The sequence below is a fragment of the Scyliorhinus canicula genome, chromosome 31 (assembly GCF_902713615.1).
Source record: "Scyliorhinus canicula chromosome 31, sScyCan1.1, whole genome shotgun sequence".
NCBI lineage: Eukaryota > Metazoa > Chordata > Chondrichthyes > Carcharhiniformes > Scyliorhinidae > Scyliorhinus > Scyliorhinus canicula.
In genome coordinates this window covers 11,006,851-11,026,220 of record NC_052176.1, presented here as the reverse complement: position 1 = coordinate 11,026,220, position 19,370 = coordinate 11,006,851, and the positions used below count along the sequence as shown (strand labels likewise).

The 19,370-nt window shown below is 44.4% G+C and overlaps 1 protein-coding gene and 5 non-coding genes across 6 annotated transcripts; 3 read left to right on the top strand and 3 right to left on the bottom strand.

The window, feature by feature from the left end:
- Positions 1-2,548: 2,548 nt before the first annotated feature.
- On the bottom strand, positions 2,549-2,637 carry trnar-ucg. The gene is given in 2 exon segments: positions 2,549-2,584; positions 2,601-2,637. It is a non-coding gene; the product is annotated as a tRNA-Arg (tRNA).
- A 1,260-nt stretch (positions 2,638-3,897) lies between these two features.
- On the top strand, positions 3,898-3,970 carry trnak-cuu. Its single transcript has one exon. It is a non-coding gene; the product is annotated as a tRNA-Lys (tRNA).
- A 507-nt stretch (positions 3,971-4,477) lies between these two features.
- trnam-cau lies at positions 4,478-4,549 on the top strand. The gene has a single exon. It is a non-coding gene; the product is annotated as a tRNA-Met (tRNA).
- Positions 4,550-7,000: 2,451 nt separating this feature from the next.
- trnag-ucc lies at positions 7,001-7,072 on the bottom strand. Its single transcript has one exon. It is a non-coding gene; the product is annotated as a tRNA-Gly (tRNA).
- A 3,187-nt stretch (positions 7,073-10,259) lies between these two features.
- On the top strand, positions 10,260-10,331 carry trnam-cau. Its single transcript has one exon. It is a non-coding gene; the product is annotated as a tRNA-Met (tRNA).
- A 5,946-nt stretch (positions 10,332-16,277) lies between these two features.
- LOC119958863 (histone H2B-like) lies at positions 16,278-19,146 on the bottom strand. Its single transcript, XM_038787367.1, has 2 exons — positions 18,881-19,146; positions 16,278-16,705 (listed from the first exon to the last, which is right to left on the bottom strand). Exons 1-2 carry the CDS (start codon positions 19,144-19,146, stop codon positions 16,336-16,338), a joined length of 636 nt encoding a protein of 211 aa, XP_038643295.1. The 3' UTR covers positions 16,278-16,335.
- Positions 19,147-19,370: the final 224 nt, after the last annotated feature.

The window sequence follows — 19,370 nt, the reverse complement described above, 5'->3', positions numbered from 1 at the left end:
AGGCCTATGGTGTGTTGGCCTTTATTGGTAGAGGGATTGAGTTCCGGAGCCATGAGGTCATGTTGCAGTTGTACAAATCTCTAGTACGGCCGCATTTGGAGTATTGCGTACAGTTCTGGTCGCCTCATTATAGGAAGGACGTGGAAGCTTTGGAACGGGTGCAGAGGAGATTTACCAGGATGTTGCCTGGTATGGAGGGAAAACATTATGAGGAAAGGCTGATGGACTTGAGGTTGTTTTCGTTAGAGAGAAGAAGGTTAAGAGGTGACTTAATAGAGGCATACAATATGATCAGAGGGTTAGATAGGGTGGACAGCGAGAGCCTTCTCCCGCGGATGGAGGTGGCTAGCACGAGGGGACATAGCCTTAAATTGAGGGGTAATAGATATAGGACAGAGGTCAGAGGTGGGTTTTTTACGCAAAGAGTGCTGAGGCCGTGGAATGCCCTACCTGCAACAGTAGTGAACTCGCCAACATTGAGGGCATTTAAAAGTTTATTGGATAAGCATATGGATGATAAGGGCATAGTGTAGGTTAGATGGCCTTTAGATTTTTTCCATGTCGGTGCAACGTCGAGGACCGAAGGGCCTGTACTGCGCTGTATTGTTCTATGTTCTATGTTCTATGATGCGATCAAATGTTTGTATCTTTCAGTCTTTCCGCGGTGTCTTGTTAACAATGTGTAGAAACATGTTGGACATGGTGTTTCCCATCAGTCCATTCACAACAATCCTTCAGCTGATATGTAATTTGCCTGCAGAAACTATATTTCCAACTTTTCACATCTGGCTGCACATCAGGACCAATGTATAAGGATAACCTTCTTCCGTTAGTTATTGCGGATGTTAAAAGTCCATGAGGTGGTTTGGTGAAGTCAGGTTACATGGCGAGTTGGCCGAGAGGTGAAGGTGATGCGCTGCTAATCCATTGTGCTTTGCATCTGCGGGTCTGAATCCATCCCCGTTGTTGATCCATTTCCTGCGACTCTGCGTTGGCCCACTTATTGAGGGTCACCTGATGATTGGTGTCGTGGATCCGGAACGAGGATGCAGTTTAGATTCCGAGTTCAACTGGCCTGAGGAGTGAATTGTCTTGCACAAATGTCTATACTGATATTACTAATCCTCTGCCTGATAATCGATTTAAATCACGACACCAGCTTTAGGCATGAGTTTGGCACCATGAAAACATGCGGCTTCAGAAGCTCCAAAACAGACGCCAGCTTCATCTGGGGCACTGCTGGCAGATTTTGTCTTTCCAGAAACGGCCGCTCAGCCGTGAAAACAAGGTAATCAGGTGATCTAATTACACTGTTAGACGTGTCATGTGAGAGTACCTTTAACAAGCGATGTTTAAGCAATGTACCTTTAAGAAATGAAGCAGCTTATATTACTGAGCTGATGTCAGAGGGTGGTGGAGCTGAATGGTGGGATTTAGTCCCTGTCCCAAAGATTATTTCGGGCCTCTGGATTCCCAATCCAGTGACATAATCTTTCATCCCTCTGAACAAAAAACAGTTGATTCAGCTGATTATTAAACATCTTGGGCCAGTGGGCCGATGACTGGCAGATGGAGTTTAATTTGGATAAATGGGTGGTGATGTATTTTGGTCGATCAAATCAGGGATTGACCTACTCAGTTAATGGGAGGGAGTTGGGGAGAATTACAGAACAAACAGATCTAGGGGTACTGGTTCACAGCTCCTTGAAGGTGGTGTCACAGGTGGACAGGGTGGTGAAGAAGGCATTCAGCATGCTAGGTTTTAAGGTCACAATATTGAATACAAAAGTTTGGACGTCTTTTTCAAGTGGTACAAGACATTGGTAAGACCACACAAGAAATATTGTGTTCAGTTCTGGTCAGCCTATTTCCGGAAGGATGTTGTTAAACTAGAAAGTGTGCGGAAATGATTTACAAGGATGCTACCAGGATTTGATGGTCTGAGTGAAAAGTGGAGGCGTTATAGGCTGGGACTTTTTTTCCTGGAGCGTAGGAGGTTTCGGCTGATGTCATAGAGGTCTATGAAATAATGAGGAGCATAAATAAGGTAATGAGGAGCATCTGGAACGGGCTGCCAGAGGCAGTGGGAGGGGCGGGGATCATTTTGTCTTTTAAAAATCAGTGAGAATGTTACATGGTGAGGGTGGGTATAGATGGATATGGGCCAAATGCGGGAAAGTGGGACTAGCTTAGTGATAGAAACTGGGCGGCATTAACAAGCAGGGCCGAAGGGCTGTTTCCATGCTGCAAACATCTATGACCCTTTGACTCTGTCTGTCTTCCTGACGATATTAGAATTTCCTCCGCAGAATTTTATTGAACCGATTGATACATAATATTTTATTCTACACTTTATCCAAGTCAAACAGATGCTGTGGATTCATCAGGGGCTAAACAAAATACTAGGATGAAAGCGACTTGAATGAACAATGTTGCAAGAAATTATATTCCAAAAAAAGCCCTGCAATGTTTGGATGGAAAGGTGGAACTTTGAGCTGAGGAGGAAAAGCTCGGCTGTCAGCAAGTTCCACCGGATTAATGTGTAAAACGACCGCGGCAGGACTCGAACCTGCAATCTTCTGATATCATCACCAAATTCATCGAAGTCAGACGCCTTATCCATTAGGCCACGAGGCCTGTAAACCTGCCAGCTGCGAGCCAATATTTAAACCAATTGAATAAATACTGTGATTACATCTGTTTCCATAGAAACCAGTGCAATGCAGAAGGTGGCCATTCGGCCCACCGAGTCTGCGCTGACCCTCCAATCCTGCACCCCACTCATGAGAGGGAGAGCGGAAATCAGGGGTTGGAATTGGAGGGCAGAGTTGCTCCATCGGACCCAATATTCCAGTGGAGGGCAGGTGGGTGAGCCATCGGAGGGTCAGTACATGTTTGTTGTGCCGAATGGTCTTCTTATGCACTGTAGGGATTCTATGATTCTATGACAGTAGCGGGCTGAGGGGGTGAAGTCCTTGTGCCATACTGCCCACTCCTGACACCATGGAGAAATTCTGATCTCTCAAAGACTGGCGACCAAAGACTTGTAACAAAAAATAATGTATTTCCTGTTTGAGCAGCTGCTCCAGGCTTGTGCTTTGAGCGCGATCCGGGGAGAACAGCTGATCATTGTGGATGCGTCATCACGTAACCATTCATAGAACATAGAACAGTACAGCACAGAACAGGCCCTTCGGCCCTCGATGTTGCGCCGAGCAATGATCACCCTACTCAAACCCACATATCCACCCTATACCCGTAACCCAACAATCCCCCCATTAACCTTACACTACGGGCAATTTAACATGGCCAATCCACCTGGAGCTGTGAAGCATTTATGCTAACCACCATGCTACCGTGCCGCACAGGTCTCCTTCTGTGCTGTCAGTTTCTCTGATTGAATTGCTTTAATTTGGATCTAGACTGGGAAGTTCGGTGCTGTTCCATGTAAAGCAAAAATGAACTTCTAGGATATTTCCAATTTAACTGATTTTCTTCCGCAAACAATTGAATCAGTGGAATTGTGCGTTTAGGGAGCCGGGAATTTCGAGTCACTCAAGGCTTCTCTCCAAATCCAATGGTCATTTTTAAGGCCGATTCAACCGCTCCTCACACAAACACCGGGGCACCGTTCATCGCAGGAATGCAAGCACTTCCTGGAGTGATTCCAGGCTGGTTTTATAATGTTTTGTATCCACTACATTATTAATGAATGACCTGCTGAACATAGCTGCGATGATCGAGTGGTTATGGACTTTCCCCAGCAGGTTCGAGCCCTGCTCCCAGCGACTGTGACCGAAGAATTAATCGGAATTTTAGTAAACGGTTCGATACAAATTTCGCTGCTTAGCAAATTCTAACTCCTCAGGAAGAGGGTTAATAGTACTTTTGGCACCAGCCCGGCTAGCTCAGTCGGTAGCGCATGGGACTCTTAATCCCAGGGTCGTGGGTTCGAGCCCCACGTTGGGCGCTTCCATATTGTTATCTGTGAATGTTCAGGTGAGCGAACTGGTCTGAAAATCCAGAGGCCTGAACTAATCTTTCCTGTCAGGATATGGTAAATCTGGAACTTCGTCTCAGTAATGGCGGAGAAAGGATCTGCTTCAGACGGATAATATTTCCACGACAGAGCAGTGACACAGCAGAGACCACAGTTGCACAGCAGGAAATGCATTTAAATGCCTATCTTTGTTCAACAAATAATCCCTTTTTCCCAAATAACCAGTTTGTCCATCTCAGTATCTTGCTGCTTTGTTCGGCACCTTTTGTGTGTGTCATTGTGTGTGTGCCCTGATAGTCTCTTCCTGCTTCTCTGTGTGTCTTTCTCTGTCTGTTACAGCCGTGCTGATGTTTCCTGTTATTCCCCAGCAAAGGTGAGCTTCATAACACGTGGGTTTTCGTTTAAGAAAACAATGGAGCAGGTGAATAGTTATCTGGCTACCGCAGAGCAGTAACTGTGAACACAGCGGCTTTAAAGAGCAGAGTGGCGCAGCGGAAGCGTGCTGGGTCCATAACCCAGAGGTCGATGGATCGAAACCATCCTCTGCTATTTATATTCTCACTCACACCAAAAGTAAACATGTCGCTATCACCCTGCAGCACATCCGCCTTTTCTTTTCAGTAAATTAGTATCAAAGTCTTGCTTCCAGTGTGATCCGGACATTTGTCCCAGGAATGAAGCAGACAGCATTACAACATTGTGAAGCTCAAAGTAGCAAAATAGGGAATCTCTTCAATTGACTCTCTGAGGGAAACAGACAACATCTGCTGTGGTGTGTGAGTATTAATGATGCCAATATCACATCTCCACTGACTGGAATGGGTTCTGTTTTATTAACACAGTCATGTCATTTGGTAAAGATAGAACCAGGAGTTTTTCAGTGTTTTCAAATTATTTAACAGCCAGAAGGGGAAATGTTTATGTAATAACTTCCAGGAATACCCCACAGAGGGGTAATAAGGATATATAACAATATCCAATAATAAACCACAATAGAAACCGAGATCACAGTTTCCCCTCTCGGACGGATGTGAACAATCCAACCAGACTATTTACAACAAGCGAAGATTCCTGCCTCCAGCCACCTCACTTTCTCCAGGCTTTCTTCCTCAGTTCGAAACCCACGGAATCACGCAAACGCTTCCGATCAAATTATTATTGCGATGGCCGGGTATCGAACCCGCATCAACTGCTTGGAAGGCAGCGATGCTCACAAGTATTCCCCCATCACTTACTGTCAAATGTTACGTCCTTTTGATGCTTTGCATTAGTTTGATAAATTGTTTCGTAAAAAACTTCTTTCTATGTTTATGTTATTTCACTCCAATTAAAAATGTTCCTGAATGAAAGTGTCCGTGTCGGACGGCTCCGGTTCAGCCAGGAGATGGCAACAGTCCACAATAAATGTATTTATTTCTGATGTTCTGTGTGTCATTACATAGGACTCTTGCTCTGGCCTGAGACCTCACCTTGTCCTTGTGTCCCGATGCTGCCGTTTACACCCTGTTTAAGTAATCATAGAATCCCTCCAGTGCAGAAGGAGACCATTCGGCCATCCAGTCTGCACTGACCCTCGGAAAGCGCACCCCAACTCGGCTATCCCCTCCGATCCGTTTGGATACATCAGGTCGCAGTCTCCTCTGGAGGCGAGGGTTCGAATCCCACTCCTGACATTGACATTGATTCTCAGCTGTGATAAAATGTGAGAGGTCCCGGGTTCAAAAATCCGGAGGAGCCCGGATGGTGTCATTGACTGAAATCGGGAGGAAGGTGGCGCTCCAGTGAAGGTATTGCAGCGAATATTTCAGTGCAGAACACGTGAAGAAATGAAAGCGATATTTTAAGACCGTTTCACCATGGTGTGGAATTGATATATCAAATAAAAACCGCACCCAGTGCTTGTGCACCCAGGTAACTGGCTGAATGGAATGGTTGTATGTAAGTCCGATAAACCTTTGATTTATTTGCTGAACATGAATTTCCCCATCTCCCCCTTAAAAATAATCAATGTCCCGTTTCCACCGCCTTCTGAGGCAGAGTTCCAAAGACGCACAACTCTCTGACAGTGAGAAATTTCCTCATCTCCGTCCGAAAAGGGCAACATCCTTGTTTTTAACTGACCAGTAGTTCTGGTCTCACCCATGGGCAGCAAGGCGGGAATCGAACCTGGGGCCGTGAAGCAACTGTGCTTACCACTGTGTTACCATGCTGCCCAAACAGTTGGTTCAATATTCTCAGATAATAATATGGAAACGCCCAACGTGCGGCTCGAACCCTCGACCCTGGGATGTGGAGTCCCATGCTCTACCGACTGAACTAGCCGAGTCCCCTGATATTTAATGAAACTGCTCAAAAATATAAACTGAGCGGGTAATACAGCCGGAAAAAATTGCTAATAATACAGCCGGAAAAAAATTACCAGCATTGCGGTTTAGATCGGAGTCATTTCCAGAACATCACCACAGAGAGAGAAATTCCTGGAACACCGTGAGCCTGACGTGATTTGAACACACAACCTTCTGATCTGAAGTCAGACGCGCTACCGTTGCGCCACAAGCCCAACTGCTGAGCAGTTAGTGTTTCTCCTCATAGATTCATGTTTTATTTACACCCAACCGTGCGAAAGAAACGCAAAGTCGTTAGATTGAGGGATATTAAAGGGCCATGCAGTAAAGCATCTGTACCACGTGGTTAAGGTGATGCACAATAATCCATTGTGCTCTGTACACGTGGCTTCAAATCCCATCCTCGTCTGTAACGTGTCTGTTGTGTCTTTCGTCCACATCATGAGGCTGGTGAAAAAGCTGTGACTTTTAGCTGTTGTTTGACGGCTTGTGGGTGAATAGTGGAACACTGTCCATATTGAAACCACATTAAAAATGATGAGAAAGTTACTTATTTCACTCCCCTCCCTAATTGGGCATAAATTCTGAGTGAGAAACTGTTTCTCTTCCTCAGTTTGAAACTAACGAAGGGGCGCAAAAGTTTCTAATTTGTTATTGCGATGGCCGGGAATCGAACCCGGATCAACTGCTTGGAAGGCAGCTATGCTCACCACTATACCACCATCACCCGCTGATTCTTTTTGTGTCCTTTTGGTTCTTTAGATTAGTTTTATAAACTGTTTCGTAATAAATACTTACATTGCGTACGTTATTTCACTCCAACTTAAAACGCTTCTGAATGAAAGTGTCCGTGTCGAACGGCTCCCGTTCAGCCAGCAGATGGCATAAGTCCACAATAAATCTATTTATCTAATTATTTTTCATGTTCTATGTGTCATTACATAGGACACTTACTCTGGTCTGCGACCTTAACTTGTCCTTGTTTCCTGATGCTGCCATTTTCACCCTGTTTAAATAATCATAGAATGCCTCCAGTGCAGAAGGAGGCCATTCGGCCCATCGAGTCGGTACCGAACCTCGGAAAGAGCACCCGATTTCGGCCCAATCGCACCTTACCTTTCGAATACTTCAGGATAGCCGAGTGAAGGTCGCAGTCTCCTCTGGAGGTCAGAGTTCGAATCCCACTCCTGACATTGACTTTTCCTCCGCGAGGCACCATCCAAACCTGGAACCCTCCCTAACAGCACTGTGTGTGTACATACACCATATGGACTTGCAGCGGTTCCAGAATCACCCCACCGCCCATTCTCACGGACAATTAATGATAGAATGTAAATGTTTGGCCGAATCAGCGACAGCCACAGACAGAGAGACCTGCAATAACCCTGAGGGCAGGAAAGGCAACTCATTGTCCTTTGGCCCAAAAGCAAAATACTGCGGATGCTGCAAATCTGAAACAAAGACAGAAAATGCTGGAAATATTCAGCTGATCCGGCAGCTTCTGTGGAGAGAGAAACAGGTCATTGCAATGAAAGGTCAGGATGTGAAATGTTAACTATTTCTCTTTTCACAGATACTACAGATCAGTAAAGTATTTCCAGCATTCCGTTGTGATTAGCTGAACATCCTCACACTCTGTATCTTAGTGCGTTATAGTGTCTGTTCCCTAATGAAAAATATGGATTAAAATCCCAGCCGAGCCTTATTCCGTTTGACCATCTGTGCGATTGACAACTTCCATAACAGAGGGAAATGTGTTGGATTTCTAGTCGAAAAGTATGCCTTTTGCAGGTTTCAATTCAGTATAATATCTACAGAGATTATAACGCAAGGACAAATTTCAGCTGCCATCATCCAGTTGTTAAATCTTTCCACTAGAAATCCATTGGATTTTCCCCTTTGACTTAAGTCCTGTTCTCAGAGGATCTGTTCAGTATTTTCAATAAGTTTTATTTTGAATCCTCTATGTCCAGAGAATTGTGACGCTGAAATTGCTCAACCTTCTCTCCATTGTTGTCTACTCTGCAGGTACTGAATGCACTGTCTAATGGAGACATGCTCACAGGCCTGAAACACTTTCAGGTTTGAGGCCTCTTTTGGTCCATCAACAGCAACTGGATGTCTGCAGAGAAACTCGTAATGTCAAGCCCCTCTTCCCAGGATGGACATAATCAGGGACAAGATGTCGTTTGAAGAGAGAATCAAAGGTCTGAAGATTTGGTCTGAGATTCCTGGTGTTTTGTGAAGAGAACAAGGTGGGGGAGCAATGTGACAATAGCAGGATAGGAGTTTGGGATATTATCCAGTCTGCGCTGGGGGGCTGCGGGAAGGAAGTTGTCTTGTCTGCCCACCAAAGCTGAATGTTAGGATTGAGGTGGTGATCAGATTCCGAGAGGAGAGTGAAATCCTTTCACTGAGTTTCAAGCTTACAGTGAGGTTGAGTGTCTTGAGTTGCAGGAAGATGTAGACGGGATGGTCAAATGGGCAGAAAAGTGGCTGATGGAATTTAACGCTGAAAATGAGATGTGATCCATTTGTTAGGGCATTTTCGCAGTAACTTCATTCCAGTGCTAATATAAGCCTATTTGTGGCAATAAAGGCTATTATATTATTATAGGATTAATGTGAATGGCCTGACACTGGGAAGTCCTGAGGAACAAAGGGACCTTGGAGTGTTTGTCCATAGATCTCTGCAGGCAGAAGGGCAGGTTAATAGGCTGCTGGAAAAGGCATCTGAGATATTTGTCTTTATCAATCGGGGCATGGATTACAAAAGCAGACAGGTCATGTTGGAGTTGTATAGAATGTTGGTGAGGCCACAGCTGGAGTACCGTGTGCAATTCTGGTCAACGCGTCATATGAAATATGTTACTGCACTGAATGGGGTGCGGAGGTGAATCAGCAGGATGTTGCTTGCTTGCTTTTAAGATATGAAGAGAGGTTCGTTTTTCTTCTCTCCCAGGAACAGAGATGACTGAGGGGTGATCTGATCGAGGTGCACAAGATTATGATAGGTATAGACAGGGCGGATAGGGATCACCTGTTCCCCTCACTAGAAGGGTCTGTCACGAGGGGACATTGCATTATTCTGTGATTCTGTTACAGATCAGATCTTGGAGGTATTGCTGCCGTATTCACAGGAGGCGGTGGTCCAATCCTTAGAGCAAAAATTTCAATTGAGGACGGGGTTCTCAATAAGAACAAACCGGAGGTGTGGGATGTTCGAATCTGCTGAGCACTGATTCACTTTTCTTCATTGTTGTGTCTCAGAATAAATACGTGGATTGTAGCTGTCCATTAAAAACAAAAATAGAATTCTGACGTTTCTGGCCAGTAAGTTCACAATGTCCACAATGATCACTCATCATCCTCAGCTGCATCACATGTGGTCCACATTTCCTCAGCAGAGAGCACAGTTTGACAGCAGAGAACACAGTCCCACAGCAGAGAGCACATTTCCACAGGAGAGATCGCAGTTTCCCAGCGGAGTGCCCAGTTCACAGCAGACATCATATTCCACAGCAGAGAGCAATTACACAGTATAGAGATCTCGGTTCCACGGTAGAAATCACAGTTCAGCGGGAGAGAATATACTTAAATATCGGAAAGCAGTTTACTTAACATCAGGGAAAACCTTTCAATAACAGAGCGAAGATGCAGAGAACACAGTTACACAAGAGGAAAGAGGCTAGATTTTAGGAAGGATCACTTTCCATATATGATCAGACAGTCGATTCTCCTTTGCGTGTGTGTTATCTTGTGTAAGGTGACAGTGTCCTGCTGCTGTGTGTGTTCCATTGTTGGTAAGTGACAGAGTGGAATTGTGCCGCCAGGGTGCGCTGTCGAGCACATGTGCTCCTGATGAACAACACTGCGAAAGTGAAGAATTGTGTCGCTACAACACAATAATAAGGAGCAGAGTGGCGCAGCGGAAGCGTGCTGGGCCCATAACCCAGAGGTCGATGGATCGAAACCATTCTCTGCTAGTTACTTTTCTTAATATCCGGTACAGTAAAACGAAACACTTTCCGTTAAAGTAAAAAGAAATATTCAGCTGCTCGCCACAAGTCTGTCTGATCTGACATTTCTTTACAGGACACGTTTCTTTTTAAACTCGGCTTCCCCCTTCCAGCAAACACTTAATATGTGCAATCAATGTCTGAAATGGTATGTACTCACACAGGGACACACGCTGTAAATATTGCAAACACCCACCATCTCAGGCTTTCCGTGATTGCACAATGTTCAGCACCATTCACAACTCCTCTGTTAATGAAACAGTCCATGTACAAATGCAGCAATCCTGGACATTATCCAGGCTTTGCCTGAAATTTCCAAGAAAAGAGCATTCCCGTACCAGCCTCCCCGAACAGGCGCCGGAATGTGGCGACTAGGGGCTTTTCACAGTAACTTATTTTGGAGCCTACTTGCGACAATAAGCGATTTTCATATTTTCATATTTCATAATAAGTGAGAATCGAACCATCACCCCTTGACATTCACCACAATTACCATCACTGAAACCCTACTCCCAACATCTTACTGATTGCCATTGGCCAGCAACTGAACTGCTCATATAAATTCTGTAGCTGCAAGGCAGGTCAAAGACACCGACTCCTGTGGCCAGTCACTCACTCCCTGGCTGCCCAAACCCTGTCGACACGGCATAAATCAGGAATGTAATGGAATAATTTCCATTTCCTTAATAGTTGCAATTTCAACAACACTGAATAAGTTTGACACCATCTAGGACAAGGTATCCCGCTTGATCGGCATCCCATCTGTAAACCCTCACTCGCTCCAACACTGATGCAGATTGGCAGCGTGTATACCAGCTACAGGATTCACTGCAGGAAGTCACCAAGGCTCCTTTGGCAACACCTTCCAAACCCACATCCACCACCATCTAGAGAGGGACAAGGGCGGCTGACACAGAGCGACACCACGACCTGTAGGCTCTCCTCCAGTCAGTCACCATCCTGTTTTGGAAATATATCGCTGTTACTTCACTGTAGCTGGATAAATTATTAATCTGATGCAATGTAAGTGTCTCTGTGTATATCTGTGTGTGTGCACACATGTGCTTCTATATATGTATGTGTATTTGAGAATATGTGTGAATGTTTATGTGCCTGTGTGTATATACCTGTGTGCGGGTGTGTACAACTGTGTGAGTATAATGTGTGTGGCTCTGTATACCGTGTGTACACGTGTATATATATATACCTGTGTGTGTGTATACCTGTGTGTGTATGTTTGAGTGTACGTGAGTGTGTAACTCTGTGTGTATAATGTGTGAGGGCCTGTATACTGTGTGTATCTGAGTGTATACGTGTGTATATCTGTGTGTGTGTATACCTGTGTGTGTGCGAGCAGTCTGCCATCAGTCTTCCAATCTTTCCATTTAATGGCTGGTTTAGCACACTGGGTTAAAACGCTGGCTTTTAAAGCAGACCAAGGCAGGCCAGCAGCACGGTTCCCGTACCAGCCTCCCCAAACAGGCGCAGGAATGTGGCGACGAGGTGCTTTTCACAGTAACTTCATTGAAGCCGACTCGTGACAATAAGCGATTTTCATTTCATTTGCATGTCATTATTGTTTCCACTCTGAGAGTATTTTAACCATTTCTAGTGTGAGGATGGATCTTACTCTCAACAACTGTTTGAGGATTATCCTGTACTTGTCAGGCTCTGTGGCTCAATGTGCGGATGCGATTCAGGATGTGACCTTTCAATCTCAGGGACAGTTTATAAGTTTGCATTCATTTCACGTAAATTTCCAGCACAGAAAGAGACCATTGCTGTGGGAGGTTTTAAGCAAAAAATGTGTGATAGCTTTGGACCAGCATTTAATATCAAACACAATTGTGAAAGATAATGTAACCTTCAATCTGATACTGGATTGTTCTGGAAGTTTAACTCAAGATGCTCACATTGATATGATCTGTGACACTCAAACTGATTCTGAGTCAGAATTCTGACATGAATGTAAAATGGACCACAGTCTGGAATTGCGGCAGTGTCTTCCATCTGGAACTGAGTGAGTGAGGATTTTGCAATAGTTTGCAAGTTACAGCTCAGTTCTTAGTCATCGAAATAAAATTGTATCTTTTATTTTCATAAATTAGGTGAGTTTTAAATGAGAATCGGAATTTGTATCTTTGTCACATTCAGCATATCTCAATCTGAGAATGGAGCTGATATTTGGGTTTGCATCTAATGTATTTGTGAGGACACACTCTGGGGATTAGTACAGCCATCCCTGATGTGAGTGATGTGACTCGTATTTAACTCGAATCTCAGAGTACATTATTAAGGTTAATTGTGTAATTCTTAACCGGAAACCAGTTTTCTCTGATATTGATTATTTCACTAAGCCTGCTCCATCGTGGAACTGATAGAGTGAGGATGAGAGAGGCGTGTCGCGTCTTTTCGTCCAACGACACTTCGTCCACGTCTTTTGGTCCAACGTCTTTTTGTCCACCCGTCTTTTTGTCCAACGTCACTTCGTCCAATTAACCAATTGCAAATCAACTCCGTATAAAAGCATTTAATTGATAGAAAGCAGGCACAATGGGTGGATTGGCCATGACAAATTGTCCAAAATTCTATGATTAACCTAGGACAAAAGTTCGGCGCAACATCGTGGGCCGAAGGGCCTGTTCTGTGCTGTATTTCTCTATATTCTATAATACAGCAAGTGAATTTAATTGCTAAAATGCAAGTAATTGATGAAATTCAAGTAAAATGCAAGCTTAAAAATGCAGTTAAAAAGTTAAAAAATCTAAAAATGCAGTTAAAAAGATCTAAAAGTTTACTACTGATGAATTCCCAAATTACTTAAAATTGATGTAAATTGTGAGCAACATTCCTCAAGAAATCAATTTTCGCTGTAGGATCATATTCAACGACCAATCTTTTGAGGCGTTCAGTTATTTTCTTATATTGCGTACATGAAGTCGCCTGATCCCCCGAAGAATTTGAGCCTTTTTGCCTATTATTAACCCTTCCTCTTCCTTCAGAGTTTTGATTAACCTCCAGATATTCAAATGAGCTCCACCCGCCGAACGCTTAATCGCAGAATGAAACCCCTCGGCAGCATTATTTGTTCTCGGGAGATCTTGTAGAACACGCTGATTAACATTCCATACAGCTGTCGGGAACGTAGGTGTTTCTCTCCTTCGTCTGGCACCACGTCCTCTCACAATGCCTATGTAAGTCAAGTCGAAGTAAACGATGAATTCAGCAGGTATTTCTTCATCGTCTATCAAATCTTCATAAGCCTCTTCGACATCTTCAACGGGGAGGAAAGCTAATGCTGAAAAACATCGAATTTTAAGACAGAATTCAGAGTCTGTGTTGTATTTTTCTTTGAGGCCTAAATCGGTAATTTTTCGAAACACAGATTGGCTCAAATGAAACAAACATGCCACGACAGATGCATTAAGGAATGATGAATTAATTGCCTTGTGAACTGCAGCTTCGAAATCTGCCATGATATCAATCGGATCTGCATCAGGTTGCATAATTTTCAATTGGTCAAAGAATAATTCGTATGTCTGCTTCCTTTTATTCGGCAGTAATGCAAAGACCCGTGGTAGACTGCTACCTTTAACTTGTACATGAATGCAGAACAGTTGAAACCACTGTTGTGGTTCAATCTTGAATGTTCCATCACATGCCCAATGACGATATGATGCTAAATCCTAAAGAGCACTTTCTGATGCGAATACTAGTAAGCGCTGTTGATCCTCGACGCCCGAATCGTATCTCAGAAACTGCTCGCCATTGTCAAGCTTGCAATATTTGTCAGGTATTTCAAAACCGTGTCTAGCCGCTGGATTAGCGGGAAATCCAGAATTTTTTTGTCGGCACCTTTGAATAGTCCTTGAGACGACGGGCAGCCTTGGGAGTTGAGAGCAGGTATTTTCTGATAGCTGCGTAAACTTGGCCGCTAGTATGCTACGCGAACTTGCTGCTATGTTTTCCACTGCTTCATGCTTTATTTCTGCAACTGCTTTTCTAGCATTTAACGAATCGACATCAGCTGGATGAAGGTGCTCATTAGAGAAATAAATAATTTTAGGCTCATTGTTTTCCGTGACCGTGTGAATCCGCACTGAACATAGCCTTCTTTTCTCACATCTCCAGTATTCTTTTCCTTGGTTTGCACTGCTCGAATGAAAATCGTAGATATAGTTATTTCCATCAGCCACCTTCCGTTTACTCTTCGTTGACACAATGAACTTTGCCATTTCGGGATGGGCGAATTCGGGATTAGGAAAGAGACAGATAATATCTATCCTTTAACGAGGCTCGTTAAAGGGGAGAGAACGATAATAACTATCCTTTAACGAGACTCGTTAAAGGAAAGAGGCCGGTAATAAAGATCCTTTATTGTATATTATGTGCATTAGAGAAGATTTCCATGTACAAAAGTTAAAGTGGAGTGGAGTGCTACTAAGCAAGTTACTAAAAGTCAAGTTACAAAAAGTCTTTGACAAAAAAAATCATCCAGCAAAAACACGTAAAAAGTCACAAAAAATCTTTGACGAAATAAATCACCGGACAAAATGACGTTGGACCAAAAGACGGGCGGACAAAAAGACGTTGGACGAAAAGACGTGGACGAAAAGACATAGCACCGAGAGAGGGTGAGAATTTGCACTGGGATTTATGGGGCCTCCTGTCAGTGGTACTGAGTTAGGCTGACATGGACACAGCGTCTGTCTCTCCTGCTGTTTGATTAATGAGTTGAAAATGTGTCTCTGGAACTATTTATGCTGCCTGAGACTGTGGAACTGATGGCCTGTCTGTCTCTGTGCTCTGTCAGTGACAATGTCCGAAATGTGGGTGAGGAGCTGGCGACACTCTTCCCTGTGACCTGTGTGGAGCAGACGTTACATTTATTCATGTTCAGAATATTCTGGTATTTGTCTGTGGAAACAAATTATATTTAAAAACTTTAGGGCAGTCATCAATTAACCAATCACAGGCCAGAGAGAAGAATCTGGAGGTTTTGATTGGCTGACATTTTCAAATTCGAAACTCCCGCCAATTTCAGTGCAGGAAAATCCCAAATAACGGAACGGCTCAATGTTCAGGAAACCATTTGAATCTCACACTTTGTGATCTGTTTATTGGGTTTTCCCTCCCAGAATCCTGGCTCTATTTTAGGAACAGTTTGAATTTGTCAGTCTCTTATCTGTAACCGGCGGTAATAAGACCCCGTTCAGCAATTTAAAACGGAGCAAATCTCAGCTCACTGCAAAAGCAGAAACATAGAGACTACCAACCAACTCCTTCACACAGGCTACACAGGGACAGAGAGAAAGGGCTGATTTCTGAGCCTCTCTCCTGAAAGCGGCCGGGAATGTTACACTGGGAACTGTGGAGAGAATCCCCGAGTCTATCCCGCCGGTGGAACAGGCAGCTTTGTGTCCGGAGAATAGGGAGGGCCGGGGAGAGGCAGATCTTAAAGCGCTGCAATGGACACAGGTCCTGTGTGTGCTCAAATCTCGCTGATTCCGCCCCCTGGGAAAACTGCGGAATAAACACATCAGCCCAAAAATACCCTCTTCATTCCCGCCTTTACTCTGTTCTGGGAGCGGGAACCAGGTCACCCGAGAGAAACAAAATAATAATTTCCATTAACTCACCTGTTGTTAAACTATGAATATATTTATCATTAAATTTAAATAATTCCCTCCTGAAATTGTGTTTCTCCTCATTGTCCGTCACAAATACTAGACTGGGTTTAAAATCCGCTCTCACTTCAGTTTGAGTGTCTCTTCTGTGTGAAACTGTCTGTGACGGGCGGGTATGAAGCCACATTCACAACATTCTGGAACGGAACAAATCTCTATCCTCCACAAAGAGATTTCTCATGAAGTCAATGCGGGAAAAGACGGTGCAGCTTTTTCACAGATATTGTGGGTGGCTCTTAAAAGAGCCGTTGTGTTTGGGGTGGTTTTCAGTCCATTGTGCAGTTTTACTTGGAGCTGGTGTACTTGGTGACCGCCTTTGTCCCTTCCGACACGGCGTGCTTGGCCAGTTCCCCGGGCAGCAGCAGGCGCACGGCGGTCTGGATCTCCCGGGAGCTGATGGTGTGGCGCTTGTTGTAATGGGCCAGGCGGGAAGCGTCACCCGCGATACGCTCGAAAATATCGTTGACGAACGAGTTCATGATGCTCATGGCCTTGGAGGAGATGCCGGTGTCGGGGTGAACCTGCTTCATCACTTTGTAGATGTAGATGGAGTAACTCTCCTTCCTCGAACTTCGCCGCTTCTTGCCGCCCTTTACTGCCGGTTTCTTAATGACTTTCTTGGCTCTCTTCTTGGACACAAGGTGAACGCGCAGGCTCCGCACAGACAGCTTGCTGGAGCTGTGAAGCAACTGTGCTAACCACTGTGCTACTGTGCTGCCCCATTTGATTGCAAGTACAAAGCCACAGCCACTCCGCTAACTGAACTGCTTTTAACAGGACAGTCATTGACAATTTGTTCGATATAAAGCATTATAAACCCAGCCTGAAATCACTCCAGGAAGTTAGTGCTTTCATGCGATGTCCGGAGTCCCAATCTGCCTGTGAGAAGGGATAGAATCTCCTTCGAAAAAGGCCATTGGATTTGGAGACCAACACTTGAACTATTGGAAAATCTCAGCTTCCGAAACGCACTGTTCGTCTGATTACATTATTTGTGCAACAATATCAGTTACATTGGAAATATCGTGGAAATTCAACTGTTTTTGAAAACATTGTGGATAGTCGGTGAAGAAGTTGTGTATTTACTGCGGAGAATTAAACAACCAATCAGAAAATGTGCCACCTTACTCCTGACCAAATGTAACCAGCTCCGATGCCTTTAAATTCCAGATTCACGAAATCAGTGAATTTAAATTTCACCAGCTGCCGTCCTGGGAGTTATTCTCTGTCCCAAAGATTATTGCTGTCCCCTGGATTCCCAATCCAGTGACATAACCTTTCAAGGCGTCAACAAAAAACAGATCATTCAGCAAATCATTAAACATCATCCTGAGGAGATTAGAATTCCCTCCTCAGGATTGGATTGAACCGATTGAAACAAAACATTTTGTTCTAATTGGAGCATCGATTATTTGTCCAGATCAAAAAGATATTGTGGACAGCTAAGCATCTAAACAAAGCACCAAGATGAGAGATAATTGAACGAACAGAATAGCAAGAAAGTAAGGTCTGAGAAAATCCCGGCCATGTTTGGAAGGAAAGGAAGAATGTAAATAGCAGTCAATAGCCTCGATTCCTCGACTCCGATTAGATACAGCACGTCGCTCAGATCTTGGACTCTCAATATCTTCGGGTGAGGAACAGGTCGGCGGTAGTTCGGTCCTTGTTGATTGGAGCAAACTGATCAATGCAGCAATGCGAAGCTTCTTAACCCCGAGCGGCAGGGACAGGGATGGCACTCAGATACAGGACTCTAGCTCGCGGTCAAAAGTAGGAAAAGCATATCTTGTTTGAAATGAATTGACGATGAAGATAGAATTTAAGTCGATTTGTGTGCGGATCTTTGTGTACGGAATTCAATGCATCAGGATGGCCGCGCGGTCAAAGGTGCCGCGTTCAGATCGCAGTCGTTTCTGGAAGCGAGGGTTCGAATCCCACTCCTATTGTTTTATTTTCCTCCAAGAGGTTAAATTTCACCAGCAAGATTTTCAACCTCAGGAAGATCCAATTCCTCCAATTCAATGGAAAAGCGTTGGTCTCAGGGCATGAGATTCCTGCTAAAATACGCACAGCAAGACCCGACAGGCGGCAGCCCAGTTAATGACTCGATAATCTCCTTCTGTGACTCTGGTTGAGGAATTAATATTGAGCCCAGGACTTCGGGTAAAATTCGTCTTCTCTTGTTGTAAATAGTCTGGCTGGTTGGATTGTTCACATCCGTCCGAGAGGGGAAGTTGGGAACTCGGTTTCTGTTGTGATTTATTGTTCGATAATGCTTTATTTCCTTATTGTGAGCTATTCACGGACATCAGTATGTATCTATATTGCTCCTCTGTGGGGTACTACTGGGTAACGTTTCCAATCCAGATTTCTCAAAGGGTCACCTGGACTCGAAACGTTAGTTGTTTTCTCTCCCTACACATGCTGTGAGAGCTGCTGAGACTTTAAAGCATTTTCACTGTAGTTCCCTATTTGTGACCTTTACAATGATGTAACGTGTCATGCTGTCTCCTTCATTCCTGGGACTAATGTCAGGATGAGCCTGCAAGAAAGATTCTGATAGGTATTTGCTGCAAAGCAAACAGGAACGTGCGTAATGATCACTTTTGATGAGAGGGAGAATGTAAATAGCCGAGATTAGCCCCGTTTCCTCGACCTCGGTGTAACGGCCCAGCACGCTTCCGCTGCGGCACTCTGCTCCCTGAACCAGGAGCTGCGACATTACTGCCCTTCGGTAGCCAGACAACTATTCACCTTCTGATTTGTTCTTCCAACAAGAACAGACGTTTGAGCAGACTGATTCTGGTCAGCATAGTTCAGATATTTTACTTTCGTGCTGAATGATTGTTCTGTGAAGGCGATGTTATTTCTTCTGTGACGTTGCTCTGATGGGAAAGTGGGGAGTGACTGGAATCACCTTCACAGAAGGAAGGTCGGGGCGGCAGCTTCACCTCTCTGGGAACATTGATCAACCTGTTACTGATTTCGTCAAACTTTGCCTCAAGTACGACTACGGAGGGCATCAACCACGACCAGAGTGGCGCTGCGCAAGCCTGGTGCAGCCCATAACCTAGAAGTCGCTGGATCAAAACCATCCTCTGCTATTTATTTTCTCACTCACACCAAAAGCAAACAAGTCACGAGCACCCAGCAGAACATCCGCCTTCTTCTTTATTAGCATCAAACTTTTGCTTTCAGTCTGATCCGCTCTTTGACACCTGTTCTTCAGCTACCCACAGTACAATGGAGGTGACTAAGGTGACTTCTCTTAAATACTCTTTTGCCGCCTCCACTGGATGAATGTTCTCCTGTTTGGGTA